The 16,730-nt window shown below is 45.7% G+C and overlaps 1 protein-coding gene across 1 annotated transcript in view; it reads left to right on the top strand.

The window, feature by feature from the left end:
• Window positions 1–16,730, top strand: part of LOC112221520 (plexin-A2-like) — a 314,405-nt gene that overhangs the window by 276,809 nt on the left and 20,866 nt on the right. Inside the window, exons 22-25 of the mRNA XM_042303787.1 lie at window positions 261–529; window positions 14,297–14,363; window positions 14,860–15,006; window positions 15,691–15,850. Of these exons, the coding sequence (XP_042159721.1) occupies window positions 261–529; window positions 14,297–14,363; window positions 14,860–15,006; window positions 15,691–15,850 (643 nt within the window). The remainder of the gene's footprint in view (window positions 1–260; window positions 530–14,296; window positions 14,364–14,859; window positions 15,007–15,690; window positions 15,851–16,730) is intronic.

Below are 16,730 nucleotides of genomic sequence, written 5' to 3'. Positions count from 1 at the left end.
CTGACTGGAACACGCTGGGCTTCGTCATAACTGCAGGAGAGTAGAGCGTGAGTTTGAGTTGCTGGACACGTTGACTTTATAAGGGACACAGAGACCTCATTCAGGGCAGAAGGTCCAATAGGGACGAAGTATACACTGTAGCAGTTATGACAAGCATTTTCCAATGGGAATATGTGTGAGCGTGTTTATCAACCTCTCGATGTCATGGGTGTGGTACAGTGTGTATTAACCCTCTGTGTCACGGCCTGGTCTGTGTGCAGGTGTCGGGTAACGGTCAGCTGAGCACAGAGAAGGCTCTGAAGCTCTTCGCTCAGCTCATCAACAACAAGGTGTTCCTGCTGACCTTCATCAGGACTCTGGAGCTCCAGCGCTCCTTCTCCATGCGCGACCGCGGCAACGTGGCGTCGCTCATCATGACGGCGCTGCAGGGCAAACTGGAGTACGCCACCGACGTGCTCAAACACCTGCTCTCTGACCTCATCGACAAGAACCTGGAGAGCAAGAACCACCCCAAGCTGCTGCTGCGTCGGTAGGAGACACACACACTGCTACACACACGCGCGCGCTCTAGGCACAGATTACGCGTACACACACGCGTACACACACACATACTCACTCACACAACTGCTATGGGCATACTGGAAGGGGAAGAGATAGTGGAGGTTGAAAATAATGGGAGGATGTTGATGAAATATGGATCCCTTAAGGAGGGGACCAGAATGGTGCATTCATCTACCAATTGTATTGATTCCATTCATCAAGATAATACGTACTTCATTTACAATGGCAAAGACATTCATTTGATCAACAATGACTTCTCTTGTGTAGAAATATGCTTTGAATTCTCAGCAAAGATGGGAAGAGAGTTGTACCAATTGAGGGTTTAATTTGGGTCTGTTTGCTACGGCAGGAAAATAACGGGAAATGTAAATTATTATGTGGATTATAATTAGTGGACGTTTTTTGTAGGGTTTGATACATTTTTCGTGAAGGAAAGTCAAATCTAGAATGTTAAAGTAGAAATTGCAAACTTCAGAAGCCTTTTTGAGCCTCAAATAGACAACGTTTTACCTTTCCTTCATTGCAGTAGAGTTCTTCTTCAACAGGGTGGTCCTTCCTTCATCTCTCTCTCTCCTTCCTTCATCTCCCTTTCGCCTTCCTTCATCTCCCTTCCTTCCTTCATCTCTTCCCTTCATCTCCCTCTTCTCTTCATCTTCCTTCATCTCTCTCTCTCCTTCCTTCATCCCTCTCTCTTCCTTCCTTCATCTCTCTCTCCTTCCTTCCTTCATCTCTCTCTCTCCTTCCTTCATCTCTCTCTTCCTTCCTTCATCTCTCTTTCTCCTTCCTTCCTTTCCTTCATCTCTCTTTCTCTCCTTCCTTCATCTCTATCTCTCTCTCCTTCCTTCATCTCTCTCTCTCTCCTTCCTTCATCTCTCTCTCTCTCCTTCCATCATCTCTCTCTTTCTCTCCTTCCTTCATCTCTCTCTCTCCTTCCTTCCTTCATCTCTCATCTCTCCTTCCTTCCTTCATCTCTCTCTCCTTCCTTCCTTCATCTCTCTCTCTCTCCTTCCTTCATCTCTCTCTCGCTCTCCTTCCTTCATCTCTCTCCCTCTCTCCTTCCTTCATCTCTCTCTCCCTCTCTTCCTTCCTTCATCTCTCTCTCTCCCTCCTCTCCTTCCTTCATCTCTCTCTCCCCTCTCTCCTTCCTTCATCTCTCTCTCTCTCTCTCCTTCCTTCATCTCTCTCTCCTTCCTTCATCTCTCTCCTTCCTTCCTTCATCTCTCTCCTTCCTTCCTTCCTTCCTTCCTTCCTTCCTTCCTTCCTTCCTTCCTTCCTTCATCTCTCTCCTTCCTTCATCTCTCTCCCTTCATTCCTTCCTTCATCTCTCTCTCGCTCTCCTTCCTTCATCTCTCTCTCCTCTCCTTCCTTCATCTCTCTCCCTCCTTCTCATCTTCCTTCATCTCTCTCCCCTTCCTCTCTCCTTCCTTCCTTCATCTCTCTCCCTTCTCTCCTCCTCTCCCTTCATCTCTCTCTCTCCTTCTCTCCTTCCTTCATCTCTCTCCTCTCTCCTTCCTTCATCTCTCTCCCTCCTCCTTCCTTCCTTCATCTCTCTTCTCCTTCCTTCCTTCATCTCTCTCTTCCTTCATCTCTCTCTTCCTTCATCTCTCTCTTCCTTCATCTCTCTCTCCTTCCTTCATCTCTCTCTCTCTCTCTCCTTCCCTTCATCTCTCTCTCTCTCTCTTCTCCTTCCTTCATCTCTCTCTCTCTTTCTATCTCTCCTTCCTTCATCTCTCTCTCTCCATCTCTCTCTCTCATCCTTCATCTCTCTCTCTCTTCTTCATCTCTCCTTCCTTCATCTCTCTCTCTCCTCATCTCTCTCTCCTTCATCTCTCCTCCTCTCTCTCTCCCTCTCTCTTCCTTCATCTCTCTCTCTCCTTCATCTCTCCTTCCTTCATCTCTCTCTCTCCTTCATCTCTCTCTCTCTCTCTCTCTCTCTCTCTCTCTCTCTCCTTCCCTCATCTCTCTCTCTCTCCCTCCTCTTAGTCTTGTAGTCCACTGTCAGTCTCACTTATCCTCTAAACTCTTAAACTCTGGCTCCTCATGAAACATTCAGCAGCAGCCCAACTTCTGTCTCCTATCTCGATTGTTTTCCGCACGACTCAGGCCGTTGTGCTAAATCTTTTAGCGTAATGGCTGCCATCTTAGCAGGTGACCAGGTGACCATCCCCGGTGTTGAGGATTCAGCTCCGGTTCTCTAGCCCAGCAGTGTGAGAAGGACACAAGGACTGGCCTCCTCATATGACAGACTATTCTTAATCCAGACTCCAATACTAATTGTCTACGATGTTCAGTATTTGTTAGGAGAATGATGTTCTCAAGGTTCATAACCCAATTCAATTATACTACTCAGTCTGCAAACCAGAATTTGTAAGATCCTGGTCGAATGAAACAGACGGAGGCCCAGCTAAAATAGTCAAAAAGGTTCATTCACGAGAGCGTTGGTCTGTTGTACACAGCAATTCATTTTACACTGGCGTCTCACGCACGCACATTCACACTAGCATTACCACACAATGTCCTGCTACCCAGCCGACAAAGATTAGGGGACTCCGTGACTTACTCCCCGTCCTCCCTCAAGATAGGGAGACCCTGGGAAGTACTCTCAGTGGCCCCAGCCAAGGTCGGCACCGAATTTTGCTCAGACAGTCTGGCTTTAAGATGCCATAATAGACATACACGACACATACAGCTATATAATTCTACTGACTTAAACCACGCACATCATTACAATAATCACACGATTCTAATCAATTTCATCATTACAATAATCACATGATTCTAATCAATTTCATCATGATTCTTAACCAATTTCATACAATCATATGGGTTCAGGGTGGAATATTCGAATCATTCATATGAACGTATAAATCCCATTATCAGTATTGTTAATAGTCAGAGTGAATAAATGGGAGAGAAAGGATAGGAGAGAGGCTACTGACAGGCAGAGGTAAATAGACCTGGATAATGTTTTAAACACCTCAACGCTGCCCTGTAGTTTCCATCATCTCCCGTCATTAGGAACACAATGCATTCATCCTCAGGTCCTGCTGGTCTGGCCTTCAGACGTCAACATTCATTTAGTTTCCTAACAGAACGTTCCCTTTCTTCAAAATCATTTTCAGGATTACCGTTTGGACACACGGCTTCTTTTTTTCTTGACGTTTGGCCGAGAAACAGAGAGAAACCCTCTACCTCGTAGTGAAGTGGAGCATCTCTGTAACCCTCAGTGATCGTTGGTGTTGTCATTCATGGTGGGGGGGGGGTAGCCTAGGCGTTGTTTTCGGTTCTCCTGTTTAATAGTCTTTGTTCTGCTCTGATGGCAGCTCATCAATTAGCAGCTGATAGCAGGAAGGCTGGGCTTGTTATTGTGTTTAGGCCTGAACCCTCTCTACCTATTCATGAATTAGTCCAGCTCTACCTTCCATCCCTTTCTCTCCTGATGTCTTGCCTGGCTGTGTGCCAGATGGCACCCTATTTCCTATATAGTGCACTACTTTTGACTGGAGCCCGATGGACTCTACATAGGAAATAAGGGTTTGGGACGCACTGTACTGTTCTGCGTATATCTGTACATCTCAGAGTGGGAGGGACAGTAGACAGCTTGGTGAGCCTCCAGGAGGGCCATAGGGAAGTGCACGAGTAACATGTAATGTCATGGAGGCCTTTAGCAGAGGCTCCTGATGGGTCCTTTAGCAGAGGCTCCTGATTGGTCCTTTAGCAGAGGCTCCTGATGGGTCCTTTAGCAGAGGCTCCTGATGGGTCCTTTAACAGAGGCTCCTGATGGGTCCTTTAACAGAGGCTCCTGATGGGTCCTTTAGCAGAGGCTCCCGATGGGTCCTTTAGCAGACGCTCCCGATGGGTCCTTTAGCAGACGCTCCCGATGGGTCCTTTAGCAGAGGCTCCCGATGGGTCCTTTAGCAGAGGCTGAAGATATACAGTAGTAGGTACACACACACTTTAGACAGCACTGCCCGAAGGCATTCCCACACATGTCATGGAAGTATGTTTGTGTGTGTGCGTGCGTGTTTGCATGTGCCAATGCCTGTGTATACGTGTATGTGCACTCAACGCGTGTGTCCGCTGACGTGTGCGCGCGAGCGCAGATGTGTGTGTTGACCACAGACTCTACCGGTGTGTGAGTGAGGCAATAGTGGGGTAGCTACGTGTCAGGGGGGGCTGGGGGCCCATGGACGAGGAGGGCAGCAGGGCTTTTCTCTCAGACAGGTCAGCAATAGGATCTGATTGGACCTTTTTAGTCATTGAGGCGGTCTCCAGGTGATGATGGAGTGTCACGCTAGCTTTTGGCCCGTCCCACCGCAGAGAGAGAGAGAGAGAGAGAGAGAGAGAGAAGGGAGGTGAAGAGGGTGAGAGGCAGAGTGAGAGAAAAGAAGCCAAAGGGAGAGGAGGAGGATGGAGAGGGAGATGGAGAGATGAAAACAGAGGGTGAGGCAGAGTGAGAGAAAAGAAGCCAAAGGGAGAGGAGGAGGATGGAGAGGGAGATGGAGAGATGAAAGCAGAGGGTGAGGCAGAGTGAGAGAAAAGAAGCCAAAGGGAGAGGAGGAGGATGGAGAGGGAGATGGAGAGATGAAAGCAGAGGGTGAGGCAGAGTGAGAGAAAAGAAGCCAAAGGGAGAAGAGGAGGATGGAGAGGGAGATGGAGAGATGAAAGCAGAGGGTGAGAGGTGGAGGAAGGGGAAACTAGGAGAGGGAGGAAGCCGATGGGCACCAGTCTTGGCCAGTGTGATCTTGTGTGAAAGGTGTTTTGGGGTTACCAGGGTACATTAGACATGCAACACGCCTGTTCACACCGTAATTAGCATTTACTCTGCTCTCTCTCTCTCTCTTCCTATCTCTCGCTCACACACACACACACACACAACTCTTTCTCTTTAGATGAAGACGAGCGTCACATCAATAGGTCAATCATTTACGAACTGCTAGTATGTTACTATTTCACCTATTCTTCACAGAGGTATAAATGATAGACCGTATGAACTGTTCAAACAAAAGTTTGTTAACCGTATACTCACCCTGTTACTACAACTGAAGTATAATTCTATGTATTGATCTTAGGAATAGCCTGCTGAACATTGGTACATGTCTCTCAGGGAAGGAAAGAGCAGGATCTCAGTGAGTAAAGCTGCTTAATGGGATTCACTGTGGTGGAACAAACAACCGTGTTGGATGTTATGGGGAAAGTCAACAGAACGTACAGACACAGAGAGAGAAATACAGTTGTAGTCAGAAGTTTACATACACTTAGGTTGGAGTCATTTAAAACCTGTTTTTCAACCACTCTACAAATTTCCTGTTTCACAAACTATAGTTTTGGCAAGTCGGTTAGGATATCTACTTTGTGCATGACACAAGTCATCTGTGTGTAAACAAGTCAATTGTTTACACACAGATTATTTCACTTATAATTCACTATCACAATTCTAGTGAGTCTGAAGTTTACATACACAAGTTGACTGTGCCTTTAAACAGCTTGGAAAATTCCAGAAAATGATGTCGCAAATGGGTCTTCCAAATGAACAATGACCACAAGCACACTTCCAACGTTGTGGCAAAATGGCTTAGGGACAACAAAGTCAAGGTATTGGAGTGGCCATCACAAAGCCCTGACCTCAATCCTATAGAAAATATGTGGGCAGAACTGAAAAAGCGTGTGTGAGCAAGGAGGCCTACAAACCTGACTCAGTTACACCAGCTCTGTCTGGTGGAATGGGCCACAATTCACCCATCTTATTGTGGGAAGTTTGTGGAAGGCTACCCGAAATGTTTGACCCAAGTTAAACAATTTAAAGGCAATGCTACCAAATACTAATTGGGTCTATGTGAACATCTGACCCACTGGGAATGTGATGAAAGAAATTAAAGCTGAAATAAATAATTCTCTCTACTATTATTCTGACATTTCACATTCTTAAAATAAAGTGGTGATCCTAACTGACCTAAAACAGTGGATTTTTACTCGGATTAAATGTCAGGAATTGTGAAAAACTGAGTTTAAATGGATTTGGCTACGGTGTATGTAAACTTCCGACTTCAACTGTACATGCACACACACACACACACAGAAGACATGAACTCCTGTCTAAAGTTATATGATGAGTGCAATGAGGGGGTGGCTATGTACTCATCCCTGCCAGTGGCCTTATGTTGTTATGGTTTCACAGTAGCAAAAACGACATGCCCATAGTCCACTCTGTAATCTAACTCCACATGTTTTCACCATGTAACCATTTGACCAGTACAAAGGAGCCAGAGAATAGCTTCCATGAATGGCCCAGAGACACGGGCCAGAGTACAGCGACGAGGTCACGGCTTTATATATACGGAGTCTATTCATACCTCCCATGTTGTTTTGAGGATCCTTTTCCATTCTGAGAGAATGACCAAGACTTTAGGTCGACAAGTTTTGTCCCCCTCCCTGACTGTAGTGGAGTCTCTACCTGCGAGTCTACAGGCCAGGACATTCGATTGATTTCCCCGAAGGGCTTTCTGAACATGGGAACATCTTTAGTTTTGACAACCTTCCGACTTCAAAGTGCTTACTTTCCCAGTCCAATGTGTTTATCTGCTTTCAAACCTTTTAGCGAGACGCTGTGGCTCATTTTTGTCATCTTGCTCTCTTTCACGTTCTCTGTCTCTTTTCCTCTCTCTCGTTCTCTGTCTCTTTTCCTCTCTCTCTCTCTCTCTCTCTCTCTCTCTCTCTCGTTCTCTCTCTCTCTCTCTCTCTCTCTCTCTCTCTCTCTCTCTCTCTCTCTCTTTCTCTCTTCTCTCTCTCTCTCTCTTTCTCTCTCTCTCTCTCTCTCTCTCTCTCTCTCTCTCTCTCTCTCTCGTTCTCTCCCATCACTTCACCTAGCTCTAACCCTTTCCGTCTTCCTTTAGAGACATCCTTCATGAGGCTTGTGTTATTCGTTAATGATCCCCTACCTGCGTGCACTGAGCTCTCACTCCATCCCCTGTCCCTCTCTCTCTTTTTTTAGAGCTTTCTGTTTTCTCTCTCTTTGCATATCTCTGTCTCTCTCCCCTGTCTATCAAATTAAACGACAGAGCAGTAGCTAGTTTCCTATCGCCTTCAGTCTTTTTCCCCTCTGTGTTTTTCTAAAGAGGTTCGTGTCCATGCGTTGCGCTGCTAGAATGGGCTATTAGGGAACTGGAATGTTGCGAAAAGCCTATATTTCACTTTCCTTCCACGGGGACTTTGCTGAGCTTATTAAAATGCTTAATCGCTTCCATTAACTTCTTCGGAATAGAGGAGGAGCTGTGACTTATAGAGGGAAATGTGCACATTGTCCAAAAACAAAATGTGTGTGGTTTTTTTCCCAGCTTGGAAACAGAGTATGAAGGGTCCGTATAATTGTGGAGGATGACGGCTTAGTGGAGAGTAGTAGTTGAGATGAGAGAGGTAATAGGTGGATGCGTGTGCGTGTCTCGAAGAGGACACAATCACTCCCTCCTTCAGACGTAAGTATGGCCTTTTCCTGCTCATCCTGCAGCTCAAATGGGGTGAATAAAACTCCAGCTTCCTTCCACCCTCTTGCTGCAGGCCACTTCAAACAAGTAGTCACTGAAGTCCTTCATCTACTGCAGTGGTCTACTGCAGCCCACTTCAAACAAGTAGTCACTGAAGTCCTTCATCTACTGCAGTGGTCTACTGCAGCCCACTTCAAACAAGTAGTCACTGAAGTCCTTCATCTACTGCAGTGGTCTACTGCAGCCCACTTCAAACAAGTAGTCACTGAAGTCCTTCATCTACTGCAGTGGTCTGCTGCAGCCCACTTCAAATAAGTAGTCACTGAAGTCCTTCATCTACTGCAGTGGTCTGTTGCAGCCCACTTCAAACAAGTAGTCACTGAAGTCCTTCATCTACTGCAGTGGTCTGCTGCAGTCAGGAGGATCAGCCTCCAGCAGTTAGGAACCTCGACCACACCTCGACCACACCTCGACAACACCTCGACCACACCTCGACCCACACATCGACCACACCTCGACCCACACATCGACCACACTTTCGACCACACTTTCGACCACACTTTCGACCACACTTTCGACCACACCTCAGCCACACATCGACCACACCTCGGCCCCACATCAACCACAACAAAGGGCTACTATGGAGATAACCTCTAGCCTCTCGTCTTCCTCAGTCGCAGAAAAGTGGGACACGGTTCTTAGACCGTCGTCTCATGGTCTCCTCTCCACACAATGACGAGCCGGCTCGCTCAGTTATTCCCATGTGAACAGGTGTCAATCATCTCTGATCTATTCACACTGTCCGTCCCTTTGTCTGTTCGTCCGCCCGTCTGTCCTTCCGGTCCACGCTTAGCGTAGGTGGGCGTGTTAAATACCTGCCCGTTATATCCTCATCCTACCTAATCCCTGTCCTCAGATCAGCCCTGTACACCACTGGTACAGCCTGTATGGTGTATGGCCCCCTCTACACGCACCAGGTTGTAAAGTGGCTCGGCGGTACTCGAGTACCCAAGCAATACACACACACACACACACAGACAGACAGACAGACAGACAGACAGACAAACAACGGGAAAATATGCTTTTAGCATGTCCAGGTTGGAGACTGTGGTAATGACAGCTGATGTTGTTAGCAGGTAGAATACACACAGCTATCACACAGCTGGAAAATAATCGACAGCTGTGTGTGAAGCTTAGGTGATGTGGAGAGAGGAGGGAGTCTGAGGTGGAAGACTGTGTGTGTTTATGCTTTCCCAGCACGGCTAGCCAGCTCTCAGAAGATGTGTTGTGTTGGTATTCAGTAGTAGTACTGTTGGTCCTCTGGAGGAGAAAGAGAAGGAGAGAGTAACCCTTTCATCTGTTTTCATGCTTGTTAACCATTCCTTTCTGTCTGCTTTTTCTTCTCTTTCTCTCATTCCCCCTGTTTCTACTGTCTTCTCTTTCTCTCATTCCCCCTGTTTCTACTGTTTTCTCTTTCTTCTCTCTCTCTCATTCCCCCTGTTTCTACTGTTTTCTCTTTCTTCTCTTTCTCTCATTCCCCCTGTTTCTACTGTTTTCTCTTTCTCTCATTCCCCCTGTTTCTACTGTCTTCTCTTTCTCTCATTCCCCCTGTTTCTACTGTTTTCTCTTTCTTCTCTCTCTCTCATTCCCCCTGTTTCTACTGTTTTCTCTTTCTTCTCTTTCTCTCATTCCCCCTGTTTCTACTGTTTTCTCTTTCTTCTCTTTCTCTCATTCCCCCTGTTTCTACTGTTTTCTCTTTCTTCTCTTTCTCTCATTCCCCCTGTTTCTACTGTTTTCTCTTTCTCTCATCTCCCCCCTGTTTCTACTGTTTTCTCTTTCTTCTCTTTTCTCTCATTCCCCCGTTTCTACTGTTTTCTCTTTCTTCTCTTTCTCTCATTCCCCCTGTTTCTACTGTTTTCTCTTTCTTCTCTTTCTCTCATTCCCCCTGTTTCTACTGTTTTCTCTTTCTCTCATTCCCCCTGTTTCTACTGTTTTTTCTCTTTCTTCTCTATCTCACATTCCCCCTGTTTCTACTGTTTTCTCTTTCTTCTCTTTCTCTCATTCCCCCTGTTTCTACTGTTTTCTCTTTCTCTCATTCCCCCTGTTTCTACTGTTTTCTCTTTCTCTCATTCCCCCTGTTTCTACTGTTTTCTCTTTCTTCTCTATCTCACATTCCCCCTGTTTCTACTGTTTTCTCTTTCTTCTCTATCTCTCATTCCCCCTGTTTCTACTGTTTTCTCTTTCTTCTCTTTCTCTCATTCCCCCTGTTTCTACTGTTTTCTCTATCTCTCATTCTCATTCCCCTGTTTCTACTGTTTTCTCTTTCATTCCCCCTGTTTCTACTGTTTTCTCTTTCTTCTCTTTCTCTCATTCCCCCTGTTTCTACTGTTTTCTCTTTTTCTCTCATTCCCCCTGTTTCTACTGTTTTCTCTTTCTCTCATTCCCCCCCTGTTTCTACTGTTTTCTCTTTCTTCTCTATCTCTCATTCCCCTGTTTCTACTGTTTTCTCTTTCTTCTCTATCTCTCATTCCCCCTGTTTCTACTGTTTTCTCTTTCTTCGCTTTCTCTCATTCCCCCCCCCTGTTTCTACTGTTTTCTCTTTCTCTCATTCCCCCTGTTTCTACTGTTTTCTCTTTCTCTCATTCCCCCTGTTTCTACTGTTTTCTCTTTCTCTCATTCCCCCTGTTTCTACTGTTTTCTCTTTCTTCGCTTTCTCTCATTCCCCCTGTTTCTACTGTTTTCTCTTTCTCTCATTCCCCCTGTTTCTACTGTTTTCTCTTTCTTCTCTTTCTCTCATTCCCCCTGTTTCTACTGTTTTCTTTCTTTCTCTCATTCCCCCTGTTTCTACTGTTTTCTCTTTCTCTCATTCCCCCTGTTTCTACTGTTTTCTCTGTTTCTACTGTTTTCTCTTTCTCTCATTCCCCCTGTTTCTACTGTTTTCTCTTTCTTCTCTTTCTCTCATTCCCCCTGTTTCTACTGTTTTCTCTTTCTTCTTTCTCTCCCCCTGTTTCTACTGTTTTCTCTTTCTTCTCTTTCTCTCATTCCCCCTGTTTCTGTTTCTACTGTTTTCTCTTTCTCTCATTCCCCCCCCTGTTTCTACTGTTTTCTCTTTCTTCTCTTTCTCTCATTCCCCCTGTTTCTACTGTTTTCTCTTTCTTCTCTTTCTCTCATTCCCCCTGTTTCTACTGTTTTCTCTTTCTTCTCTTTCTCTCATTCCCCCTGTTTCTACTGTTTTCTCTTTCTCTCATTCCCCCTGTTTCTACTGTTTTCTCTTTCTCTCATTCCCCCTGTTTCTACTGTTTTCTCTTTCTTCTCTATCTCACATTCCCCCTGTTTCTACTGTTTTCTCTTTCTTCTCTTTCTCTCATTCCCCCTGTTTCTACTGTTTTCTCTTTCTTCTCTTTCTCTCATTCCCTGTTTCTACTGTTTTCTCTTTCTCTCATTCCCCCTGTTTCTACTGTTTTCTCTTTCTCTCATTCCCCCCCCTGTTTCTACTGTTTTCTCTTTCTTCTCTTTCTCTCATTCCCCCTGTTTCTACTGTTTTCTCTTTCTCTCATTCCCCCTGTTTCTACTGTTTTCTCTTTCTTCTCTTTCTCTCATTCCCCCTGTTTCTACTGTTTTCTCTTTCTTCTCTTTCTCTCATTCCCCCTGTTTCTACTGTTTTCTCTTTCTTCTCTTTCTCTCATTCCCCCTGTTTCTACTGTTTTCTCTTTCTTCTCTTTCTCTCATTCCCCCTGTTTCTACTGTTTTCTCTTTCTCTCATTCCCCCTGTTTCTACTGTTTTCTCTTTCTCTCATTCCCCCTGTTTCTACTGTTTTCTCTTTCTCTCACATTCCCCTGTTTCTACTGTTTTCTCTTTCTTCTCTTTCTCTCATTCCCCCTGTTTCTACTGTTTTTCTTCTCTTTCTCTCATTCCCCCTGTTTCTACTGTTTTCTCTTTCTTCTCTTTCTCTCATTCCCCCTGTTTCTACTGTTTTCTTTCTTCTTTTCTCTCATTCCCCCTGTTTCTACTGTTTTCTCTTTCTCTCATTCCCCCTGTTTCTACTGTTTTCTCTTTCTTCTCTTTCTCTCATTCCCCCTGTTTCTACTGTTTTCTCTTTCTTCTCTTTCTCTCATTCCCCCTGTTTCTACTGTTTTCTCTTTCTCTCATTCCCCCTGTTTCTCTGTTTTCTCTTTCTCTCTCTTTCTCTTTCCCCCTGTTTCTACTGTTTTCTCTTTCTTCTCTTTCTCTCATTCCCCCTGTTTCTACTGTTTTCTCTTTCTTCTCTTTCTCTCATTCCCCCTGTTTCTACTGTTTTCTCTTTCTCTTCTCATTCTCATTCCCCCTGTTTCTACTGTTTTCTCTTTCTTCTCTTTCTCTCATTCCCCCTGTTTCTACTGTTTTCTCTTTCTTCTCTTTCTCTCATTCCCCCTGTTTCTACTGTTTTCTCTTTCTTCTCTTTCTCTCATTCCCCCTGTTTCTACTGTTTTCTCTTTCTTCTCTTTCTCTCATTCCCCCCCCTGTTTCTACTGTTTTCTTTCTCTCATTCCCCCTGTTTCTACTGTTTTCTCTTTCTTCTCTTTCTCTCATTCCCCCTGTTTCTACTGTTTTCTCTTTCTTCTCTTTCTCTCATTCCCCCTGTTTCTACTGTTTTCTCTTTCTTCTCTTTCTCTCATTCCCCCTGTTTCTACTGTTTTCTCTTTCTTCTCTTTCTCTCATTCCCCCCCTGTTTCTACTGTTTTCTCTTTCTTCTCTTTCTCTCATTCCCCCTGTTTCTACTGTTTTCTCTTTCTTCTCTTTCTCTCATTCCCCCTGTTTCTACTGTTTTCTCTTTCTTCTCTTTCTCTCATTCCCCCTGTTTCTACTGTTTTCTCTTTCTTCTCTTTCTCTCATTCCCCCTGTTTCTACTGTTTTCTCTTTCTTCTCTTTCTCTCATTCCCCCTGTTTCTACTGTTTTCTCTTTCTTCTCTTTCTCTCATTCCCCCTGTTTCTACTGTTTTCTCTTTCTTCTCTTTCTCTCATTCCCCCTGTTTCTACTGTTTTCTCTTTTCTTCTCTTTCTCTCATTCCCCCTGTTTCTACTGTTTTCTCTTTCTTCTCTTTCTCTCATTCCCCCTGTTTCTACTGTTTTCTCTTTCTTCTCTTTCTCTCATTCCCCCTGTTTCTACTGTTTTCTTTTCTTCTCTTTCTCTCATTCCCCCTGTTTCTACTGTTTTCTCTTTCTTCTCTTTCTCTCATTCCCCCTGTTTCTACTGTTTTCTCTTTCTTCTCTTTCTCTCATTCCCCCTGTTTCTACTGTTTTCTCTTTCTTCTCTTTCTCTCATTCCCCCTGTTTCTACTGTTTTCTCTTTCTTCTCTTTCTCTCATTCCCCCTGTTTCTACTGTTTTCTCTTTCTTCTCTTTCTCTCATTCCCCCTGTTTCTACTGTTTTCTCTTTCTTCTCTTTCTCTCATTCCCCCTGTTTCTACTGTTTTCTCTTTCTTCTCTTTCTCTCATTCCCCCTGTTTCTACTGTTTTCTCTTTCTTCTCTTTCTCTCATTCCCCCTGTTTCTACTGTTTTCTCTTTCTTCTCTTTCTCTCATTCCCCCTGTTTCTACTGTTTTCTCTTTCTTCTCTTTCTCTCATTCCCCCTGTTTCTACTGTTTTCTCTTTCTTCTCTTTCTCTCATTCCCCCTGTTTCTACTGTTTTCTTTTCTTCTCTTTCTCTCATTCCCCCTGTTTCTACTGTTTTCTCTTTCTTCTCATTCCCCCTGTTTCTACTGTTTTCTCTTTCTTTTCTTTCTCTCATTCCCCCTGTTTCTCTCTTTCTTCCTTTCTCTCATTCCCCCTCTTGTTTCTACTGTTTTCTCTTTCTTCTCTTTCTCTCATTCCCCCTGTTTCTACTGTTTCTCTTTTTCTCTTTCTTCTCTCATTCCCCTGTTTCTACTGTTTTCTCTTTCTTCTCTTTCTCTCATTCCCCCTGTTTCTACTGTTTTCTCTTTCTTCTCTTTCTCTCATTCCCCCTGTTTCTACTGTTTTCTCTTTCTTCTCTTTCTCTCATTCCCCCTGTTTCTACTGTTTTCTCTTTCTTCTCTTTCTCTCATTCCCCCTGTTTCTACTGTTTTATTTTTCTTCCATTGGCTCCAGTTTTATCCTCAACCCTCCACGTTCCCTCCATCCTCCCATGTTTTGCCCTGAGATGATATTGGATCCATTTGAGAAAGAAACATCAGCATCAAAGGATAGGGTGAATTCCGATCTGAACTAATAAAACATTATTTTCCCTCTTTCTTCAGAACGGAGTCCGTTGCAGAGAAGATGCTCACCAACTGGTTCGCCTTCCTTCTTCACAGGTTCCTCAAGGTGAGTCTAATGCAACCTCCAGTTTAGCAGTTTTAGTAAGCTAGGGCTGTGGCAGTGAGAATACATTTTATGTCGTTAATCTGTGTTTTATCTCCCTATCCCTCCCCTTCTCTCTCTCTCCCTCCCCTTCTCTATTTCTATCCCTCCCCTTCTCTCTCTCTCCCTCCCCTTCTCTATCTCCCTCTCTATTTCTATCCCTCCCCTTCTCTATTTCTATCCCTCCCCTCTCTATTTCTATCCCTCCCCTTCTCTCTCTCTCTCCCTCTCTCTCTATCTCTCTCTCTTTCTATCCCTCTCTCTCTCTCTCTCTCTCCTCCCCTCTCTCTCTCTCCCTCTCTCTCTCCCTCTCTCTCCCTCTCGCTCTCCCTCTCTCTCTCTCTCTCGCTCTCCCTCTATCCCTCTCCCTCTCTCTCTCTCTCTCTCTCTCTCTCTCTCTCTCTCTCTCTCTCTCTCTCTCTCTCTCTCTCTCTCTCTCTCTCTCTCTCTCTCTCTCTAGGAGTGTGCTGGGGAGCCTCTGTTCATGCTATACTGTGCCATCAAGCAGCAGATGGAGAAGGGTCCTATAGACTCCATCACAGGAGAGGCGCGCTACTCCCTCAGTGAGGACAAGCTGATCAGACAGCAGATTGACTACAAGACCCTGGTCAGTACCACTCAGGCAATCACTCACACACACACACACACACACACACACACACACACACACACACACACACACACACACACACACACACACACACACACACACACACACACACACACACACACACACACACACACACACACACACACACACACACACACACACACATTCGGACTCTACTGACTACATATTTATCTTTCTCACACACACACCATCATGTTTTGCTTCCCTCTGTGTCCTGGACAGCTAATTATCCTGTGGGTGTCAGTGCTGCACCAACAGGAGAGCAGGGGTCTGTGGAGACAGAGACAGGAGCACTAAGACAGTCACAGACAAGACATGACTTTAACTCTGTTTGCTCTGACGGGGAACTGGGCTCATTACTCTAATACCCTGACAGAGCTGGAAATTGGTGTCCTGCCGAAGGTGTGAAATTAGATTTTAGGATGGTGGTGGGGGCGTGGAAATAGTATTTTAGAGGGGGGGGGGGCAACCGGACCGTGACAGGACCCATTAACATACACACATAGTCACAGAAACGCACACGAAGAGGCGTTGAAACACACACAGGCACCGGCATAGCAAACACACACCGGAGCACACTTATGCAGGCACTCTTACATTCATACGCAAGCACGCACACCCACACTTTAACCCCCTCTCCTCTCCCGTCTCCCCCTTCAGATCCTGAACTGTGTGAACCCTGACAACGAGAACAGTCCTGAGATCCCAGTGAAGGTGCTGAACTGTGACACCATCACCCAGGTCAAGGAGAAGATACTGGACGCCTGCTATAAGAACATGCCCTACTCACAGAGGCCCCGCGCTGTCGACATGGACCTGGGTAAGACAGAGATACACACACACACACACACACACACACCCTCCCTAGTCTGTAGCCTGACTGACTGACCCAGGTAAGAGCTGACAGACGGGCACCACAGGTCCACCATGCCAGGCCCACCGCCTCCTACACAGTCTGCCACCCCGGCCCTGGAGAGGCGACACCGCCGTTACCTCCACATCTCCTGCTCCTCCTCCCCCGTCTTCTCATGGGCTCTCACTTCACACCAGGGAGATGGAAACACCAGCCTCCCATCAGGAGTGCCCGACGCCCTTCAACCACACTGGCCCCAGCCACAGGAGGCCATCTCTCCATATCACTATCGCCTAGGTAACGCTAGGGAGGGTGAGAGGGGGGGTCGTGCCTGGAGCAGCAGTGTCTGCTGGCAGTGGCACAAAGTAATAAAGTCCAGTCAACAGAGGAGAAAATCAATGATCACTACCCAGTGATGCCCGACGCTGCCCGTCCATTTCCCCATCAACACACTGATTATCTTTTCATTATCGGGTCAACGTTCCCCCTCCATCCCTCCTCTTCCTCTTTCCCCTCCCGCTTGGCTCACTTTTCCGGGGAGGATTTTCTCTGTCAGTGCTTCTTACCTCTGCGGTGTGTTTCCCCCACTCCACCGTAGCCGCGCCGACCGTGGAATGCGTATGGTTATGCAACAACGTATCACTGACACGAGTGCCAATTAAACCGGCGAGGCTGACTGAGCGTACATCATGAACTTGTTAGTGTGTAATGTTTCATTAAAATGCAAGTCAACCCAGGCGCGGTCTCTCGTCTTCTAACCTAGCAGAGTACACAGAGTGCTCTGTGTGTCTGTAGAACAGAATGGCTGTTGATATGGCTTCATTTGGATAATGTGTTTTCTCAAGAG

This window comes from Oncorhynchus tshawytscha, linkage group LG22 (assembly GCF_018296145.1).
Source record: "Oncorhynchus tshawytscha isolate Ot180627B linkage group LG22, Otsh_v2.0, whole genome shotgun sequence".
Classification (NCBI taxonomy): Eukaryota; Metazoa; Chordata; class Actinopteri; order Salmoniformes; family Salmonidae; genus Oncorhynchus; species Oncorhynchus tshawytscha.
Note: the sequence above shows the minus strand (reverse complement) of the source record. Positions and strands in the feature narration are given on the sequence as shown.